The sequence below is a fragment of the Protopterus annectens genome, chromosome 3.part0, assembly GCF_019279795.1.
Source record: "Protopterus annectens isolate FY-2018-M chromosome 3.part0, PAN1.0, whole genome shotgun sequence".
In the NCBI taxonomy this organism is placed as follows: Eukaryota; Metazoa; Chordata; order Ceratodontiformes; family Protopteridae; genus Protopterus; species Protopterus annectens.
Window position 1 is genome coordinate 741228055 of NC_056731.1, and position 22751 is coordinate 741250805.

Here is a 22751-nt window from a genome sequence, read left to right on the forward strand (position 1 = left end):
AACACAGCTTGACAAAGATGAGTTCTCCCATTTTAATTTGTGCCTCCAATCCTTCATGTATCCTCCTTACCAACCCTATTATTGTATTAGTGTAATGCAAATCTTACCTTTGCTGAAATCAAAAGTCTATCAAATTTTACTGAATACTCTTCTGGATCATCTTTGTCCTCCTGTATCTTCACTGTTTCATTAATGTTATCAAATGTTTGCCTGCCCTCTACAAAACTACTCTAATCCACATCTATTTATTTGTTTATACATTTGCATTCTCTTGGCAAATACAGATACAAACTCTTTGCAATAACAGTTTAAAATGAAAATGAATCAACATGAAGTTAGACCCAAAGGGTCTTTACCCTGTTTGTACTACACCCATAAAGCCAACACTGTTTTCTTCCAAGATGCCTGTACTTTCCTTCTGATAAAAAGTGTTAATCAATGCCTTTCAAGTTTTTAGCACTCTCTTCTAAATTCCAATTTTCATTGTAATTTCATCTGTTGCTGGAGGCTTCCCTGTTGACTGGCTGTAAATCACTGTTTTTACATCAGGTCTTGTTAATTTAGCTATAAATTGTTGTGCCTCATCTTCCTCCAACCCTGACAAAAATGAAGTCTTTCTTAAGTATTTCCATTTATTCCTCTGCTTTACTCAACTGTTCATAAAATTTCTGACATACCTTTAAAACCGCAACAGGATATCTGGTTATTTCTCCTGTCACAGACTCCCTATCTTTGGCTATAACTCTCTATACTTTCTGCTGCCCAAGTCATTGTGCTAAACGTTTTTGCTTTCTAGAGTTGTTATCAAAAGATAGTTGCTTATCAGCAACCTTCTCAAACCATTGCATATCATCCCAAAACTGCCTCATTTTTTCCTTTAGCATTCTACAGTTGCTCTTCTCTTCCTCTGCAAAACACCACTTCTTCTACAAAAGGTTAACCTTTATCAACCTGTCTAAATAAATCCCATTACTTCTTTCACATATCAATTTTTCTGATATCTCCACCACACTTTAAAAGTCCATTTTCAGTTACAGATACCCCTTTGGAAGAAATTCCGGTTTCTTAATATCTCTTGAATTGTATCTGATATTTATTGCTTAAATTCCTCTAGTTTTAACAGATACATAAGGAAGCACCAATGTCTCATTTTACATAATTACCCTGCATCTTTATCTTAGTTTTTATTGGTGCATGATCTAATAAAATTACTGGATGGCTCTCAAAGCTTTCAATTAAAAATATACATGCTCCTGTTGTGCAAACAGACTTACAATAACATTAGATGTTTGACTGATCAATGCTGCAGTAGTCTAAGCTATATGACTTAAACCCTACATAATATAACAACCAGGCAGCTTCCAATGCTTTAGGGCACCTTCCATGAACCCATTTAGTCAGCTTGTGCTGTGCTAACTTAAAAGATAGGTTTGGACACCAAGGCCTTCAGAGTTTTAATGCCAAGTGAGACAGTGAGGCTGAGCCCTTGGAGGCCATTGCTAGGAAAAGCAAAAAACAAAAGTCCACACCCTGGAATAAATAAAAAAAAACACTAAAAACAAGGGAGAGGGAGGAAGGAAAGGAACAGCTACTGCAGCAGTGTTATCGTAAGTTTACTTACACAACTTTACTATGTTCTTCATACTGATCACTACAGCAGTAGCATAAGCTATATGCATAGATTACCCACTGTTTAGAACACCTGGGAGGTGGAAAATAAGTCCAGAGGCCCCCTGAAGAATGATCCTAGCAATGCCTGACTTAGGCTTTGGAAAGAGTGCATTGTAAATGTATGTACGGTTGACCAAATTACTGCCCTTAGACACCTCAAGAGTCCAACCCTTTCAAAAAAACATACATGAAGCCAAGGTAGAATGTTCCTTGATCCTGCCTGGAATAGTTTTGTTGTTGTGGGAACAAGAAAAGGTAACAGTCCAAGACAACCATATGAAAATAGTCAGCTTTGGCACAGGTTGTTCCTTCCTCTTAACTTTACAAGAAATGAACTACTGATGGGAAGTTCTGAAAGATTTAGTTCTGTCAAGACAGTACTTGTTTGTGGACACCCAAGGTGTGAAGCATCCTTTTTCTCCCTCATTTTTGGGTTCAGGGAAGAACATCTGTTACATCAACATTTTGTTACATTACAACTGCCCTAAACAAGTCACTTTGTTGCCAAAGCTACCTAACCTACTTAAGATACAAAGCATTTTTTCACTTTCCCATGACAACAACTCAGTTCTTGACAGTTACAGTAGGTAGAAAATAAAAAGCAAAATGTGTTTAAATTTTAAGTCATTGCAAGTTAAAATAGGTACTCACAAGTAAACCAGAAGCATAGCTCCTATAACCATTACAAAACGACTGAAGGAGGAGTAGAAGTAAACAATGCTCAGAAGAATGGCAGCTCGGGAAAATGTGTACAGCCAGTCTAACCAGTCTCTGTTGAAGTCCTCATCATTCATTACAGGACCACCCTGTGCGTTCATCTGAATATTCTGGTTAACAGGTCTATTCTCCTGGGGAGCTACATTTGCAGGTGCTACAGGTTCATTCTGAGGGATAGGCTGTGGATTTACAGGTACCGAAGACACAGGTGCAGCTGTTTGGGTAGTTGCAGTTCCTTGGGCTGACACTGCTGCTTGACTAAAAGAAAAAAAAAATCACTACAAATTTATTAAGGCTATAGATTTATACATTTAATCTTGTCTGGGACACAGTTTAATTCAAAAGCTTGCTAAGAAACATCAGAAATACATTAAAAGAATTTAATTTTATCAGAAGCATGGCTACCAACGCTGGCAAGACAAAAAGAACTAACAGATTAAAAGAAAAAAAATACAAAATTACAGACTAAACAATACTATAATGATCAAGAAATTTGCAACGAAAAGCAATTGTTTCAATTTCTGTGTGAGGAAGTTGGAAGCTTGGAAACTTACCAGGTTTGAATGAATGGACCATTTCCAAGCAAGTTCCTGCAATGTGATGAACGTGAAAAGCAGCTCTGTACTGATTAATTCACTCACTCATTCATATACAGAATGTAAGGTTTTGTGTGCCATGTATTATGACAAAGGGATAGTAAATAGTCCCCTACATACCCATCAACCTCGAATCATGAAAAATCTGGAGAAAGGCCCATGAAAAATAGGTACAACCGACCAAAAATATGTATGCTGATCAACATAAAATTTGCATACATAATTATATAACCATGTCCAGTCCCAGGGAATTGTGGGATACCAACCTTTAAACGCAAACTAAACAGACAAAATATGATCGTGAAACGCAAAACAGAACAGTGTTTTGTTTATAATATATGAACTTGTGTCAAACTTTGAACTTGTGCAAACTGTAAAACTAAAATACAGTTTTCTTTTATAAAAATAAAATTAACTGCTTCAGCCTTCTGCAGCCAGAAAATAAATGAGCTGGATTTAAAGAGAAGAAATCAGTAGATGGGTAGATTTACAGAGTGAGTTCTTTTTGGTAAATGCAATCAGTTCTTTCAAAGCAGAGAAGTGTAGCAATCAGATGAATTCAAATAACTGTAATACCTTTGAATATACGTATTTAGCTAACACTAGGAATACATTCAATATAATTTCTACAAAGATCATCATTATGAAACAATATTTTCTAAGGAAAATATTTAAGAAATCTGTTGCAGAACTATCCATACAAAACACTACCTTTGCAACACTTACATTTAGGCTCCTGAACTAACACTGCCTTTAGCTGCTTTTTAAAAATGATACCATTCTCACTTTGTCTAATTTTTTGTGATACATTTCTGCAAGATTTAGGGACAATTTTAGAAAATGTTTTTCATTAGTGGTAAAGATTAAAGGGAGGTCTCAGTAGTTTAGTTTCCATGTTGTCTCAATGAATATGAGGTAAATTTAAATATAAACTTACTTTGCAAAGGGTACACAGCAGACATTTCCACAAAAAAAAAGTCTTCTATAGTAAATGGTAACAACTTTTTTTGAAATGTGTAGCAATGATGTTCACTGGGACGGGAAAAGATGATGAACCTTAGGATTTTATTTTTGGTGACTTGCAGTATGTGGGTTTTGTAGTAAAAGCAGGGCATTTAACGGTAGGTAATATTCTCATCTTAGCAAAACAATATTAAGTTTGCTAGGACCTCCAAAAGTCACTCCATGGCCTACTGATCAGTGGCGTAGCTAGAGTTTGTGCCGACTGGGGCTGTCTGAGTTTGCTGCCCTTCCCCCCTCACAAAATCAAGGTCGAATGGGGCCACCCATACACAGCCCTCCCCCCTGCAGCCATTCCAATGTCCCATTACTTGGCTATTGCTTTACTTCTACAATGAGTACTTGGATTTCATTTAAAACTTTTATTTTACATTTTATAGCACAAACACTTAGGCATCTGCTAAACAAAGTAATACAGTCTCAAAACGAAAATAGACTTAGCATTACAACTTCTCTGTCCTTGAAACGCACATTCATTGAAACAGCACTGAAACCCATATTCAAAGAAAATGCATCTGGCCAGTGGCGAATAAAAATTACCTTTGTGCTGTTTCCAAATCATAAGCCACTTACACATATATTTAGGACCATGCAAACCTACATGTGTTCTTTGATACACCTTCCTGACTGCATTACATTATAGTCTTTGTATAACAGAGCACACTTGTTAGAGCTTGTTTTAAACTTATTGTTTTGAACATTTTTCCAGTAAGCAATGAAAAAAAAAATGAATCAATGACAAAACTGCTCAATTCAGAACATTTCCACCATAAAAGTTTACTCAAACTTCTGTCACTACAATCCACTAGTATCAGTAAATATGCACAATCTCTGCAGAAGTAAAAGTCATCTAAATAATTCCACATTAAAGAGATATGTAACTAATGAAGAGGTTGCTCCTAGCAAACAACTTTATATTTCATTGTTTCATCTACAAATAAAGTGCCTCTTGCCATTGAATAATACATTGCCTATGTTACGTTAAAAAAATGATAAGCTAGTAATACTGCAATAGGGAATGGATGGCAAACTGTTAAACAGGTTCATAGTTACTAGATATCTCTACCAAAGAGGACATTCACAGGATTGCAGCATCTACCCCCTTTAAAAATACAACAACACAGTGCAGTATCAGCAATCCATCTACATATTGTGGAAGCAGAACCCACAGCCTTCTGCATCAAAGGCAAGTACACTATCTGTTGTGCAACTAACAATGCAAACAGACTTGGCATAAGCAGCACTAAACTTCTCTCCCCTCTGAAGAACTGCAGCACAAAAAGAAAAAGCCAAAATGTATTGGGGGGGGGCAAAGACCCAAAACCAGGGACACATTTTAAACATTGCTTGTATACTCTTAGAAAGTTGCTAGAATAAAATGTTTTGTGTTACCATGCGTTCCCTGAAAGACAGGAAGACTGAAACTTAAATGGCTATCATTATTTAGTGAATTCAGTTCTCACTTGTTTGTCAGAAAAATACCAATTTTAAGAGGAACAGACCAAAAGTATTAGCCAAACATTCCAGACATTCTGTGAAACTTTGGACAGTTAAGAACTAACCCCTTGAATAACAAATGGTGGTATGAGTACAGAATTTAGGCTCTTGCTTCTTGTACCAAAGGTACAGGGTTTGAGTCTGAGTAACCCTACCCACCAGTTATACCCTAAGTGGAGCAGTTTACACACACACACACACACACACACACACACACACACACACACACACACACACACACACACACACACACACCAAATGCAAAGGAAAGTCAACATTCAAAATAATTTTCACTTTTCTCTCGCACATACGAGCCCAAACAAAATCAATGCAGCAACTTGATGCATATACGAGTCCAAAGAAAATTAATGCAGCAACTCGAGCACACAATTCAATGCAACAATAAGCAGCACATAAGAAAATTAATACTGTAAATATACTGTTAAATTCCACGGGCAGACTGAACATCTGACCGGTCCCAAAAGTAAAACGTAAAGAGTCTAAAGTGCCACCCGGGGCAGAGTGCCCCTCTTGCCCCTGCCACTAAGCTCCAGTAGTACAGTCTTTTTTTTGGCTTTACTTGGAGGAGCGGGGGTAAGAAAGATGTTTTGTGCAATTAGGACTGGTCTGCCTCTGCAGTTCTCGACTGCTGCACTTAAGTTAAATTAAGTAATAAAACCAGCTGAATTCTGACAGGCTCTCTGTCTGCCTTGCAAAGCTGACATCATCGCTCACACCCTACACGTGATGACTTCAGCAACAAATTCATCAAAAAAAAACCCCGGGAAATTGAAGGGCCCACTCGGGAATTCGTGGTACCCTAATATTTTGCCCTCAAAACGAGTATTTACCGAGGAATTCGGTATGGTTGAGAGGTGTGGGCACCCATCATACAGAACTGTAAATGCATAGCTTAGTGACAGTAAACAGTCTCCAAGACAGACACAGATGATTAAGATTTAAGTAGATGACCAGTATACTTCATTTTACAAATCAAGAGTCAAGAGACAGTTTGTATAACAATCAGCCAGCTTCCAAAGCTTCAGGGAACCGTCCACACACTCGAACTGTCAAGCGACTCAAGGTGAACTGACTAAAAAGACAAGTTTGGGCACCAAGCCCTTCTGAACTTTTATGCCAACAGAATGAGGGGAAGCTGAGCCTGAGAGGACAACTCAGAGAACAAAAAAAAAATTTAGTATTCACTCCATTCACTCCTTATCATACACAGCACATGAAAAAAACAAGGGAGGTGGAGAGAGGCAGCAGCTACTGCAGCAGTTATCATTTAACATTTGCTGTTATGGTAAGTTTACTTACACAACTGTACTACTTTCATGATATCGACCACTGGTGTAGTAGCTGCAGCTATATGAGTAGATTACACTAGCTTACTACACTTGGAAGATAGAAGAAGAGTCTAGGAGCCCCTTGACAATGTTCCTAGCAAATTCTGACCTAGACCTAAAGAAATAATCAAGCTTGTAATGTCTTGTAAAAGTACGTACATGGCACCATATTACAGCTTCTAAAATACTTCTAGAATCCAATTTCCAAAAAGCCACAGATGAAGCCAAGGCCCTGACAGAGTGGACTTTGACCCTGCCTGGAATAGTTTTGTTGTGATGAGTATAACAAAAGGTAACAGCCTGAGGCAACTATTTGGAAATAGTCTGCTTTAACACCGGCTGCCCCTGCTTCTTACTTTCATAACAAATTAATTAATCTGAAGATCTGAAAGATTTTGTTCTGTCAACATAGTACTTGAGTTGTCTGTGGACATCCAAAGTATGGAGTATACTGTCTCCCTCATTTTTACGTTCAGGAAAGAAAATGGGGAGATGAACAATTTGAATTATACTAAACTTTAGGCATAAAATAAGGATTACTTCTCAAAGAAACCCTGTCTCTGTACAAAACAGAGATATGTTTGACTCATCATAAGAGCATGCTACTCAGATACTCTTTTGCAGAGGTCAGAGCAACCAGTAAAACTGACTTCCATGTTAAGGACCTCAATTTAGTCAGATTAGCTGATTCAATTGAGCAAATGTTGGCTTTTCTAACACAAACTTAAGATCCCAAGGGGGGGGCACTGGCTTTCTTGGAGGCCACTTATGCAAAACTCCTTTCAAAAATGTTTGACAGGGGAATGCATTGTAAGATGAGGATCCATGGGTTAACATGCTGAAAAGGCTGATAAACGAACCCTGATGGAGAAGTAAGGGTAAGGTCATAGAACAGTAACTCACACAAACGTTGTAAAACCAGAGAACAACTATCCATCAATGTGTGCTGGTTATGGTGTTTTTACCAACTAGTAAACCATTTCCAATTGCTAATATATGATTTTCTAGTAGCAAGCTTTCTTGCCACCATTACTACCTACTGCATCCCCTTAGTAAACAGGTGCCTAAAGGAAATTAAGATCCTATCATCCAGGCAGTCAGCTGAAACTGATCAGGGTGGGGGTGTATCAAACACCCCTGATCTTTTGGGGTAGATTGATTCTGTGAGGAAGCTTGTACCAAATGCCCTTAGCTATTTCCAAAATAACAGAGAGCCACAGTTGCCTGGGCCAGAATAGGTAATACTACAATTATCTTGGGGGATTCCTACTGAATCTTCTGAAGTACCCTAAATATCAATGGAAAGGGTGGAAAAGCATACAAAACATTCCTGTCCAAAGAAATAAAATGAAAAGGCATCTGTCCTCCAGGCCTTCTTGCATGGAATCCTGAAAGAGAATCTTACTGACTGATTCTTCAGAGAAGAGGCAAATAGATCTACCTGAGGAACTCTCCACAGATGGATTACATCTTGGAAGACCACTGATCAAGTTTCTATTCATGAGGGTCTGCCCTTGTCCTGCTCAACTTGTCTGACACACGATTTTGCAGATGGGAGGATACCTATAGAGATAATGTGCTGTAAAGCTACATCACAGGCTAAAGTGGCTAGTCTGCAAAAGGGGAAAGACCGGATTCCTCCTTGCTTGCTGTTGTACCACATGAATTATCTATAACAACTTGAAGAGGTCCAGGGGACAAAATATAATTCAAGAGAGTTGAGTGCCTTGAGCAGGGTAAGCATTTCTTTTGCATTTATGTGCTTGCAGCTGCCCTTGGTGTCCCAACACTATGCATTTATGTCCCTCCTGAACCTGCTCCTCAACCAAAGTCCAAAGTGTCTGTGGTGACAGACTGCTTTAGAGCAGGGAAGGAGAAGGGCAGACCCAAGTTTAGGGAAATTTGCTGCCTCCATCAAAGGATTTCTCTTTTGACAAAATCCAGCACTGGGATTTGACAAGACAAGGGATGCTGTGCTAGGACCAAAGAGACTTCAGATAACACTGTATCCTTCTCATCTGGCATCTTTTGAGAGGTATCCTGAGAACAGACAGTTGCCATGAGACCAATACTGAAGCATTCCCAAGCAGTGACTAACATCTGAATGGCAAATCTTAAAGATTGAATAAAATAGAAAACCTCCTCAGCTGGCTACCCATCATCTCCCCCAAGAAACTATCATCTTAGGTGATTTCAATATTGACTGGCAATCCTGTTCTGGCAACAATCCAACCCATCATGTACATCTTCATGGCTTCACCCAACTAGTCCAGTCACCAACAAGGATAAATAAAAACTCCAGCAAGCACACTACCCTGGATTGGATACTAGTCAGTAAGAACCCCCAGTCATATATAACAGGCTGCTTATCAGATAGTCTCAGTGATCACTCCCCAACATTCCTACTCAAAAAATACCTGTACCAAGCTAAACCTGTCATCTATCGTCAAATACGTAAAAAAATAAACTTTAATCCACTCACATTCATCTCATCCCTCAAAGAATGTAACTGGCATGCTCTAAAGTACCTCAGTCTAGATGACGCAGTTGAATTTTTAATACTACCTTCCTGAACATCCTTAATTACCATGCCCCATAAGATTTTCCAGAACCAAAGCACAACCCTCCCCACGGCTACAGAAAACCACTAAGTCAGAAGTGAAAAACAGGGATAAAGCCTGGGAGCACTGGCGCAAAACCAAAACCCCAGCTAGACAGAAATTCCTAGAACTACAATAGAGTCAAAAGCTAATAAAACAGGACAAATTCCAATACTACCAGTTTGCCCTAGACTCCTCACAACACAGCCCCAAACAATTGTGGTCCTCCATAAACTCCATCCTCCACCCAGGTAAAGTCAGTACCCTCCTCCTAACATCCCTCACTCCTCAGAAAATATTGCTACCTCATTCAACACACACTTCACCCAAACCATACTATCACTAGCTAAACAACACAACCCCTCCCTCCAACCCACACCTTCAACTAGTAATCTCCCCACTGCCTTCACTTTTTCTCCTGTACCTACCTCCAACATAAAAAAACTCTTAACTAAACTTAAACCCACCAAATTAGCAGCAGGCAACCTCCCAAGTGAATACCTACAAATCGCAGCTGATGCTCTGGCCTACCCAGTATCCATCTTGATTAACCGATCTCTGTCAGAAAGTTACGTTCCCACATTGTGGAAAGTCTCACATATAATTCCCCTCCACAAAGGCGGACCCTCTGCAGAACTAACCAATTACCGCCCCATAGCTATTCTCTCTCCGCTCTCCAATATACTAGAGATGCATACACTCTCAGGTCTCACACTACCTCCTTACTAACAACCTCCTTTCCAGTACTCAGCAAACTTTCCGACCAAACCATAGCACCACCACTGCCTTACTCTCCTTTACTAACACTATCCTTCAGCATAAAAACAATGGTTATCTCTCCTCTGCTACTTTCCTAGACCTATCTAAAGCATTTGACATGGTCCCACACAAACAACTTATCTCTGTCCTCAATAACCTATCCTTCTCACAATCAATCACCAACTGGTTTCAGAGTTACCTGTCTGACCGCCAACAATCCATTGTATGGCAGAATGACATATCTCCCCAACTACCTGTCTCCATAGGGGTTCACCAAGGATCCATCCTTGGACCCCTACTTTTCTCTGTTTACACCAATAATCTAGCCTCTGCCACCAAACATGGCACACTCATCCAATACGCAGATGACTCAACCATCAATCATCTGCTCAGCCCAGACCCTACCCAAATTGCAAAAAGTCACACAGGAAGCCTTTTCCTCTGTTGAAACATGGTTATCTGATGCCCAATTAATACTCAACCCAAACAAAACTAAACTACTCATCTTCCAACCCACCAAACATACTCAAAACAACTCTCACTTTAACATCACAGCAAAAGACAACACCACTATATACCCAACTGAACACACCAAATTGCTAGGAGTGGAAATAGACAATAAACTAAAATTTGACATTAACATATCCATGACCATAAAAAAGTCCACAAAAAACTAGGAGCATTATACAGAAATAAACAATTTCTCACCAAAGCAGCAAAGATTTCAATAGCAAATTCCCACCTTATCTCCACCCTACTTTATGCCTCGCCAGTATATACCAACCTAAGGCAATGTGATCTAAACAAGCTAGAGACCTGCTACAACAAAATCGCCAAATTCGCCACAGGGGCATCCTACCATAGTCACCACTGTCTCTCACTTGCTGAACTGGGCTGGCTTGAACTCCCTCACCTCCTTCAGTGGTATCAACTCTCACTCGGCCCACAAACTAGTAAACCATCCACTAAATGTCCCATCCCTCCAGAATCTACTCCAACCCTATCGCACCACCAGACCACTAAGATCCAGCAACAAAAATCACTTGCAGATCACTAAAGCCAATAACTCTGCTGGTGAAGCACTATTCTCTTGCGCCATAGCCAAATTATGGAACTCACTCCCACCCACAATTACCTCCGTACCATCATGCACCAACTTCAAAACTTTATTAAAAGTGCACCTAAAAACATGCTGGCTATGCCCTTGCAACTCCCACTCTAATATCATCCACCCCATCCAACCACTACCTTTCTTTCACCTCCACTAACTACCTTGATGATAGCAAGCTCAGATGCTCATAAGCCTAGTACTTATTATACAGCAGGAACGTCTCGTTACATTTGTTAATGCCTGTTATGTACTTCACAGATAAAGATTCTAGTTTGTCTACTGATGTACTATGTTCTTCATCTGTAAATATATTGTAAGTAATTTCTATGTTAAATTGTTAATCACTATGTAATCCAATGTAACTACTGTCTGTTTATTTTACTGTGGAACTTTTCTCCCCGGGCCTCTGCTGAAAATGGACCCACGTCCAGTCGGACACTCCCGGTCAACAAATTTAAATAAATAAAATAAATAAAGATAGAGCTAGATACAGATTTATTTTTTCCCTGTGGAAGAAAAAAGAAGTTATGTACTCACCATAACGTTCCATCTGAATAGTTATACTTCATTTTTCTGCAACCTGTGGGTATACGGATCAATATTGGATCCGAGCCGGCAACTTTTTTCTAGCATCTGCTCCAAGCTCCGAGCTCCTCCCCTTACCCATAATGCCCTGCCATCTCCTATCTTTCCTCAGATCGAGTTTGCTGCAACTAACAATATATATATGCAACTCAACCCAATAACCAACCTGAAAACAGGATAAGGTCCGGGGGATGGAGGGAGGGAATGCTGCAGAAAAATGAAGTATAACTACTCAGATGGAACGTTATGGTGAGTACATAACTTCTTTATCTGAAGTAGTTAACTTCATTTTATCTGCAACCTGTGGGACAGAGTCCCCAGCTACTCCGATCCTGGGAGGCCCTTATGGAAGGATATTCCTGTGCACCGCAGAGCCAAAGGATGCTCTACCCCTCAAAATCAGATCCAGTTTGTAATGGGAAATGAAGGTATGTGAATTGGCCCGTGTCGCTGCTGCACAAATATCGTCCAAAGCTACCCTGGACCAAAAAGCAGCAGAAGTCGCCATGGACCTGGTAGAGTGAGCCTTAACTATACCAGGAGGAGATAAACCTTTTGCTTTGTAAGCATGTGAAATGCAAAGAGTGATCCATCTGGCTAAAGAAACTTTAGAAATAGCTTTACCCATAAATGCTTTGGAAAAGGAAACAAACATTGGTCAGTCTTGCGGAAAGACTTCGTTCTATGAAGATAAAAATGAAGTTGTCTATGAACATCCAACAAATGGGGTTTGTATTCACCTTTATTTTGAAAGTTGGGAAAGAAAACAGGCAGATTAATGGACTGGTTTATGTTTGCTTCAGATGCCACTTTAGGTAAGAAGGAAGGGTTAGCACGGAGGGAAACCCTATCCTTATGGAAGACCAAATACGGAGGCACGGCAGACAGAGCTTGAAGCTCAGAAACTCTCCTAGCCAATGTGATGGCGACTAGGAAAGCTGTCTTCCAGGACAAAAATTTTAAGTCCACCGAAGCTGCTGGTTCAAAAGGAGGCACTTTTCCTTGTGGCCATTGCAGTTCATGTTGCCAGGTGAACAAGCTGAAACAATTTACCAGTGCCAATACTAGTAAAGTATATGATGTACGTACATTTGGCAATTGTTCATCTAGTTGGGTGATCTATCTAGCTACATGTCAATGCAATGCTTTCTATGTGGGCAAAACTTCTTAGAACTAGGATAAGTGAACATAGGAGTGATATACCTGAAATAAAAACTACCAATGCTTTATACCAACATTCCATTAAACATACAACAGCCAATTTCATGTTCATGATTATTGATAAGGTTATGGGAAACAGACATAACCAATTGGGGTGGCAAAGTATACTCAGCCACAAAGAAAAATATTGGATTATCCATTCAGGAGCACTATTTCCACCTGGTCTCAATGAACATTTGGGCTAAAAGAACATAGACTTTTTGCCTATGCTGTCAATGCACAGATTTGTTCTATTGGTGATCTATTATTGGGCATTATATTGTTATCACATGTATATACCCGTTTGATGGTTCTCCTTATTATTATAAGACTACCACTTGACATAGATACCTATTCACCTTTTGTAGTGATATACCACATTTGACTAATAATTATGATGATCACATATACCACCATAGTTTGTATTTAATTTGAGGTGTTTAAATTATTCCCAGCATATGAACCAACTTTATTTTTGGACACCAGACTGTTCATGTATATAGCACTGGATAATTTCATAATTGAACCCTGGCCCTACAATCAGTAGCATAGTATGTATTTTTGTTGTGCTTTACAGTTGGCCAATCATCATAAATACCAAGATATATATATATTGGCAGAACATATCATATCTGAAATGGGAGTTACATGACCCTTTTTGTTCACTAGGCTAGAGACTTAATCATGGTCAATATGTGATCTAACTATTTTTAACATTATATTGTCCATATATAGCTACCAACATAGGGTATGGGTCAATTTAAGTATTTAGGCTTCTAAATTATTTAATGCACAGGACACCCATAGAAGTTCTTACCCATATATTCAGTTAGGACATCACACATTTCAGGATCATTATAGCATGCTAAAAAAATGTTTTCACTGTCAATTATAGCTTTATTCAGGTCTTTTATCTTGTCATCATGCCCACTTTTTGACCTTAATGGAATATACATAATATACTTTTTTACAAGTATTATTATAAACCAAAATTTTTTCACATTAATACAAAAACTTTGCATAAGAGACATATTACATGTTAGGTATTTTTCTCTTAACTTGCTCAAGACAGGATATACACTGGCTTCTTTGTTTTGGTGCTATGCATTATATGGGTGCATTAAGCATGATATATCATTGACAATATGTTATTACATATACCACTGACTACCTATACATTTGTCACACAAATGTTTTTTGGGCTATGTATCATATATACTTTTCACAAGTATGATATACTGTTTTGACACTTTTCTGCATATATGGAAGCTGATTGACAATGTCTATTTTTTGTACTGCATGGAATTTATATCTTCATTGGCATTTAAATGAAACATTTTGTTCATCAAGATGCATCATCTTATTTGTTACTTATTATGTATGCACATAAATTATGCGCCTTGGTTTCTTATTGGTCCTGTATTATTTAAAAGCATCCAACTAGTATGAGGATCGAGCTGTTACTACAGTGCTTATGTTGCACTAGTTTATTTCAATAAATATTTGGATTTGGAACTTTCAGTGCTGGCTTTGGCGTATTTTTCAAAAGGAGGGGCTACCAATGCCTGTAAAACAAATGTAAGGTCCCAAAGAGGTACCGAATCCTTGACAGGGGGCCGTAGCAAAAACGTACCTTTAAGAAAAGCCTTACGCAGCCGAGAGGACGCCAAGGACATGTTGTCTTCACCAACTTGAAAACTGGAAATGGCTGCCAACTGTACTTTCACTGTGGAGGAACTAGCTCCTTGCTGAAAGATACCAGACAGGAAGTCCAACACCGCTGGAACAGGAGCTGTAAAGGCATCTATTTCTCTCTGTGAAGCCCAAATGGAAAAGCGCTTCCATTTACTGCAATATAGTTGCCTAGTGGAGTCTTTAAGAGAGGCCACTAGAATGGATTTTACCTGGGATGAAAGACTGGGAGTCCTGGCGATTAACGGAACTGGAGCAACCAAGCTGTTAGCTTGAGGCTGCCCAGATCGGGTGGACGTGTCCCCGACGGATGGGAAATTAGATCCGGGCAGGGATCCAGAACCCACGGGGGAGCTATTAGATGAGACCAAAGGAATGGGAACCAAACCTGACGAGGCCAGAACGGGACAATGAGGATCACATTGCACCATAGTCGGCAAGCTTTCTGAAGAAACGTCGGAATGAGTGGTAAAGGTGAATAAGCATACAGAATTCCGGGGGACCAAACATGGACTAGAGCATCTCTGGGGACTACCCCTGGTGAGGGAATCAGAGCGAAGAACTCACTGCACTTTGCGTTGGAAGGAGATGCGAAGAGATCACAGCAAAGTTGACCCCATGCCAGGAAAATCTCCTCCGCTAATGACTGTTTCAGAGACCACTCATAAGGCATCAGAATGGCCCGGCTCAATCTGTCCGCTAAAATGTTGGAGCATCCTGGGATGTGCTTTGCTATCAGGCACAGACTGGTGGAAATCGCCCATCCCCATACTCTCATGGCCTCGTGACAGAGGGTGATATACCAGACGACTGACATGTTGTCTGACTGAATTGCAATCAATCCAAGAGGGAGGATTGTGTGAAAGGCTTCCAACACTAAAAGCACTGCCCTCATCTCTAGAACATTTATGTGCAAATTGGTCTCTGTCTGGGATCACGTGCCTTGGACTGTCCTTCCCAAACAGTGCCCCCCCCCCCACCCGAGTTGGGAGGCGTCCGTGGTCACTGTGGTTTGGACTGAGGGTGATGCAAATAGACATCCTTTTGATATCTCCGGTGAAGTTAACCACCAAAGAAGAGATGTCATGCAGACGTGACTGATCTTGATCGGAAATTCCATGGGTAGGTCTAGCCAAGCCCACTGGACAGCCAGAGTCCATTGAAGAACCCGCATGAGAAGGCGTGCATACAGAAGAATAGATATGGCAGCAGCCATGGAGCCCAGGGCCCGGAGAACCTCGCTCGCCTTTGAAGACTTGGAGTTCGCTATCTGAGCTATGTGGCCCCTGAGATGTAGAATACTGTCTGGAGTTAGGAATACCTTCATCTGCAATGTGTCTAACCATGCCCCAATGAAGTCTAGAATTTGTACTGGTTGCAAATGGGATTTGTGAACATTGACTGTAATTCCCAGTAGGTCTGCTAACCGAATGAAATAATCTCCGGCCAGACACAAGTGATGCTTGTTGTGCGCAGCTTAGAGCCAGTCGTACAGGTATGGAAAAACCTGAATGCCCTGAAGCTTCAGGTGAGCAGCTACAACTGCCATTACCTTGGTGAACACCCCGGGGGCTGTGGTGAGACCAAAGGGTAGGGCCCTGAACTGAAAGTGACTGGCTCCCAGCCGGAAGTGCAGAAACCTCCTGGAGCTTCTGTGTATTTTTATGTGGTAGTAAGCATCCTGAAGGTCTAATGAGCACATCCAGTCGCACTCTCGGGGATAAGGTAGAATGGACTGTAGGGTGACCATCGGGAATTTCTGTTTTGCTACCGACAGGTTTAATGTTGACAGATCTAGAATGGGCCTGAAGTCCCCTGTCTTTTTTGGCACCTAAAAGAACCTTGAGTAGACGCCTAATCCGGACTGATCGGGGGGACGGGGACCTTTTCAATGGCTCGTTTGAGAAGCAGCTTTGAAACCTCTAGAGTTGCGGCCTCCCTGTGAGCGGGTGGAACATCCGGGAGGTGTTTTGTAATGTTTGGAGATGCAATGAAATGAAATGAATAGAGTAGCCTCTGGATATTATCTGAAGAACCCAGCAATCTGTCGTAATGGACTCCCATGCCGCTGGGTGTTAAAGACAATCATCCCCCTCAGGGCTGCTGACCAGGTCTATCAGAAAGGGTTCCCTAGACCTGACATTCCTGGGACCCCCTCTACCTCTGGGTCGGCGTCGATCCTGTCCTCCTCTGCCTCTGGGGGAATAACTGTCCTGAGAATCCCAGGAAAACTGAGATTTTCAGAACCACATCTTCTTTTGCCCTTTTTGATTCCTAGAGAAGGACCACTGAGGGTTAGAGAAGCGGACTCCGATGGCAGACAAAGTCTTCCCGTCCTTTTCGCTCTGGACAAGTGTGTCATGTACTGTCTTCCCAAAGAGGGAAGAACCATCGTAGGGAGCGTTGATAAACGACACCTTGAAAGGGTCCGCGAACTGACACAATCTCAGCCAGGCATGACGCCTCATGGCTATGCCTGTCCCAGCCATTCTAGCTGCTCCTTCCGTGGCATGGGAAAGTAGCCTCATAGATGTATTTGAGACTGACTTTAGAGTAGACATCGTCGCAGAGAACAGCTGTCTGTCCTGCAGCGATAAAGACTCTAGGGGGAGACTCAGCGAACTCTGAAGCAAGGTCTCGCTAAAGTCGAATCACATGTGCCAAATAATTCAGCTCACAGACAGAAAAAGTCGCTGAAGAGTATACGCGCTTCCCAAACCTATCCACCGACCTGGACTCCTTGTCTGGAGGGTGGACTAAAGAACACTCCTGTGCTAGTTCCTTCTTAGTGGCCGCTGCGACCAACATAGCATCAACAGGGGCTCCTTTCGACCAGGGTTGTCTATCAGAAGGAGGAGATAAAACTTTGTCAGGACATTTGGGGATGGGCTCTACGGTGTCGGGCTCCTTCCATGCCCTTGTGGTGATGAGGTCCACCAAGGGGTCTGCTGGTGGGGACACCCAGGAAGTAGATGGGCCCGTGCCAAAGGCCTCCAGGAACAGTGACTCATTCCCAGAAGGTTTTGGGGCTGACCAACCTCCCCTCTGGTGGAGGATTTCCATAATTTCTCTGAAGGAGACGTCTTCAGGAGATGACCTGGGGGAACCTTCTCCTTCATCTAAGTCAGTGTCAGTGGTGAGGGACTCAGGGGTGCCCAAGTGCCTCGTTCTGCACTTACGTTTGCGGTGGCCCTCTTCAGTGGGACTTTCAGAAGGGGATCTGCGAGCCGCAGGGGTTTCCTCACGGAAAATTACCTGGGGATCCTCTGGCATGGGCTGTTCATGAAACAGGATGAAGGGAGTCGTCACCAAATCCAGAGGGGCCTGGGTGGTATCCGAGGGGATGAGATGGGGTCTCAATCCCTGGGAGAGAACCCTCTCCACCACTTCGAAGGCCGAGGGAGAAGTCCTCCCCGGATCCGAAGCGGGGACCGGAGCCGAAGACAGGGTAGCCTGAGGTTCGAGGGAATGGATCGGGTCTGAAAGAGTCTGAGCCGAAGAAACCATTCCCCCGGGTCAGACTCCCGGTCCGCGGCTCCGAGAGTCACTTGGATCCAAACAAGTTGGATCCGAGGAACTCAAGGTAACAGCCGGAGTCGAGGTTGGAGGAACCGTTGGCGCCGAGCTACCAGCTCCGAAGAAACTTGGATCCAAGAGCCCTGAAGCACGGATCAGGGAAGGAGAGATTGGGCAGAAAAGAGGCATGGAGGTCGCCCCTCCAGAGGGAGGGGGATCTGGCAAGTCTCCCATCTGAATTTGGGTCTGAAGAAATCTCTGCATCACCCTGTCCATATCCATGTCCGATAGGCTCCGAGTCGACCTCGAAGAGGTCACTGACTCGGATCTGGCTGGTCTGCGCAGAGGGGTGGAGGGCCTCGGGTCTGAATGTTCCAACGGCTCCGGTGAGAAATGTGGTGACCGGAGCCGAGGAGAAACAGGCCTCATGGTATTGGATGGAGGGCTGAGAAAGAGCTCCCTGTCTGGGGATCTCTTGCGATGCCCGTCTTTCTTTTTCTCCCTTTCTTCTCTGCATCTTTCCTTTTCCTTCTCTTCTTCTTTATCTTTGTCAGACTCGCTGACTGAAGATCTGTCCTTAGAGGACACATCGCCAGACGAAGATGGAGGATGAGTCCCTGTCTGGGGAGGTGCACTAGTGACAGAGGCCGAGGCAGAATCCAGCATGGCAACAAGGAGAAGGCCTTTGGTAACTAGCTTGGCCTTACCATCCCTAAGGGCCCTAGGGTTGAAGCCTGAACATATAGCACACTGAGTGGATAAATGTGCCACTCCTAAACATATCACACACAGAGTGTGACCATCGGCAGGGGAAAGCTTATGGCCACAATCTGTACACTTTTTGAACACAGGCTTTAGCTGGTCAGCCATAGTCCTGCACTCAAAGGTAAAGGTACTACCTTCCCAAAAAAAAAAAACACACACACACAGGTAGGGGAATGGCAGGCCTGACTACTACTCTAATACAAAAAACTTTTTTTTTTTTTTACACTAACGACCAATGCATTACTACAGAAGGGGAAGAAGGGTAATCCTAGACAAGCACACTTAGATATAAGCAAAACTTTCCACTTACTATCCCTTTTTAGCTGAGAGTAAAGGAGACCACGATGGATACTACTGGCGCAGCAAAGCGAGGGGAAAGGAAGAGAGAAAGGAGCATTGGGGGCATTGGAGGAGGGAGGGCGAGCTAAAAAAAAAAAAAAAGTGTTCGATCGATGAGGATCCATTATACCGTATACCTGTTGCAGATAAAATGAAGTTAACTACTTCAGATATCTCTTTAAACTGAGGTACCTAACTAATATCCTTGGAAAACAATCATGGGAAAAGAAGTACAGAAAAAAAAATTGGATGTTCTCTTGGAATCCCAACTTGTACAAAAAAAATATCCTCACACCCAAATGAGATTCCTTGACAACTAGAAAGACTCAAAAAAAATAAGCAGCCACCTAAAAAATGGGAAAATGGTACCCTTGCTCTGCAATGAGTTATAACTGGAGCTAGGTACTTTGTGAACACTCTTGGTGCAGTGGATAGTCCACATGGTAGCAAAGAGAGAAAGTTGTGTTGTACTACCTATATCATAAATGTTCAAGTGTTCATCACTGTTGTGTTGTAGCACATTTGGGTTATCTGCTCTGCTTGCCCCTCACTGATAATCAAAGTCTTGGGTCCTGCGTCGGTTTGCACATCTGTACATCGGCTACATGACAGCATTACATAACACAGTGTTGTGTAGTTCAGAGAAGTGACAAAACCAAAAAATATATGTAAATGCAGTACTGTCATCCTGGAAGACCTTAGCATGACATGAATGAGCAACATTTACATAAAGCCTGCCAGTGCACTTCTGGGTGACCCAAACCATACAAGCACACCCCAGCCCCTGAATGAGAAATGGTCTATTCTCACAAAATGCATTGTCTAGACAGCTAGACTACAGTTATCATTCCAGTGACAGAACAGTGTTATTATTTATTTATTTTATTTCCAGTTTGGTGACTGGGGAGGTCCACTGGGCTCAGGAAGCCCATTTTCAGTGGAGGCCCGGGGAGTAATGCTCCGCGTTACACAGTTAGTTACAGAGAACATTACAGTGAATTATTGCAAAGCATACTTTAGATAGGTACAATTAAGAAGAAGAAAGCAATTACAATTTCATTTTAGCATGAGAAACTGGCAATAGCATTTAACATACATAGAAGAAGAACAAGGAAGCAATTACATTTTTGTTTTAGCATGAATACCAGCCAATAACAATTAACATACAAAGTACAGTTTTGTTATTTACAGAGAGTACAAATTGTATCAGGTCAACTAGAGTTCAGAGTTAGCCAGGGGAGTAAGGGGGTAGGAGTGGTTAGGAGGAGTGAGGGGGAAAGCACAGTTCCATTTCCTAGTTGAGAAGAGATGGGAATGTAGCCGAGTTTTTAAATTTTCAAAGTTTTTGCAGGTCCTTAGGGAAGTAGGGAGAGAATTCCATTTTTTAGCTGAGGAAAATGATAGGAGATGCTGACCTGCAGAGCGGTTGGATTTGTGAACAGAGATTAGGTTTTGGTGGGTAGATCTGAGAGTTCTATGAGGAGTATAAGGTTGGAGGATGTTAGATAGTGCAGGACATCTAGTTGGATGAAATAATAATTTGTGGGCTGTGATGAGTTGGAGGTAATCTAAATGGTTGGGGAGCTCAAGCCAATTTAGCAAATGAAGGGAAGCGCAATGGTGACAGGAGGCTTTGGCCTTGGTAGCAAATTTGGAAATGTTATTGCAACAGACCTCCAGTTTGGTGGCAAGAGTCGCGAATAAATTAGTTAGTAGGGGAGCACCATATAGTAGTGAGGGGAGCAGATTGGTAGTGGCTAGAGTTAGTAGTCTAGTGGAGGGAGAAAGGGTGGCTGTTTCTGTATAGTAAGTTTTATATTGGTTTATGTATTTCTTTGCTTGATGAGTATCAAATTTTAGGTGCTCATCGATAGTAACACCGAGGAAGGAGTTTAGGAGAGGAACAACTTCTATAGTATTGAAGTAGTGCTAATGATTTTGGAATGATGTTTGTCAATGTAGTTTTTTGAGGGAGGAGAGAGAATAGAGCTTTGAATTTGCTAGCATTTAGAGAGAGATGATTTTGGAGCATCCAGTCTTCAGTGGAGGAGAAAGTAGTTTGGGTGACTGGAGTTCAGAAAGGTTTGAGGCACAGCAGATTAAAGTAGAATCATCTGCGTATTGTACAATTTGGTGTAAGGTAAGGTGCTTGTGGGAAGTAAGATTAAAGATGTGTTGAGCAGCACTGGAGCCAAGGATCCTCCAGGAGTACTGGGGTGGAAGGTAGAGGTAGAGGGAAGTTTCTCCCATTTTTACTCCGGAGAGACCTGTAAAGATAGCTAGAGAACCAGGAGGATAAACTGAGGGAAGAGAGATTAAGATTAGAAAGATGGTTTAGGAAGTGGGTGTGGGAGATGGTATCAATGCTTTGATAAATCCAGAACTGTAACTGAAATTTACTTCCAGAGTCAGCAAGGTTTACAGTGTGTGTGTAGGAAGGAAGGAGATGGTAAGTGTGTGTACAGTGGGTTGCATGCGAGGTTGTGGTGGAGGTGATTGTTTGGTTTGGTTAGGAATGGCATAAGCTGAAGGTGGATGCATTTTTCAAGGAGTTTAGAGATTCAGGAGAGGATAGCTATAGGGCAGAAGTTTGAAGTAATATTATTTTTGCCTCCTTAATGGAGAGGTAGAATAAAGGCAGAATGTCATAATTTCGGAACGTATGATTCCAGCATGGATCGATTGATCAGGATACTGATGGGAAGAGCAATACCATCTGCTGCTGTTTTTAGGAAGGTGGATGGGATGTTGTCAGGGGCGTTGGAGCAAGGTTTTAGGTTAGAGAGTAGCTTCTTTATGTGAGAGGTTGAGATGGGTTTAAGTTCAAAAGTAGGAGGAGGAGGAGCAGGGGATGAGAAGGATTGGGTAGTTTGAGAGGGAAGGTTATTCTGGGGGAAGGACTTGGTTAGTTCTGCTATAGATTTGGTAAAGAAGGAATTGAACAGAGAGGCTATTTCATGGTCAGATTTGCTGGTGTCTGGGCAGGGGGTGATTTTAGTACCTGGGTTGAGAAGGGAATTAATGGAGTTTCAGAACAGTTTGGGTTTTTTTGGATTAGTTAACTGAAGTTTGGTATAGTAAGACTTTTTATCTCTAGTCATTTGTTTTTTTAACAAAGTGTAGTGTTTTTGTTTGTAAGTATAAATTCAGGTGAGTTTTTTAGTTGGAATCTGTTTCCAGGTTTTGTCTTTACGTTTTTTTTTTTTTTCTTTGGTTTTTTGTTCTTATTCTCTGGATAAACTGGTATAATTGAGAAGAAAAGGGGGTAGCTCGATGGGTGAAGGCTGGTAAGTGGTCTCCTAATGGATCAGGTATGACACCGGAATTTATGACT

General features: G+C 41.6%; 1 protein-coding gene across 1 annotated transcript in view; it reads right to left on the minus strand.

Moving 5' to 3' along the window:
* HERPUD2 (HERPUD family member 2) overlaps nucleotides 1-22751 on the minus strand; it is a 610195-nt gene that overhangs the window by 201407 nt on the left and 386037 nt on the right. Inside the window, exon 6 of the mRNA XM_044065094.1 lies at nucleotides 2323-2646. Within this exon, the coding sequence (XP_043921029.1) occupies nucleotides 2323-2646 (324 nt within the window). The remainder of the gene's footprint in view (nucleotides 1-2322; nucleotides 2647-22751) is intronic.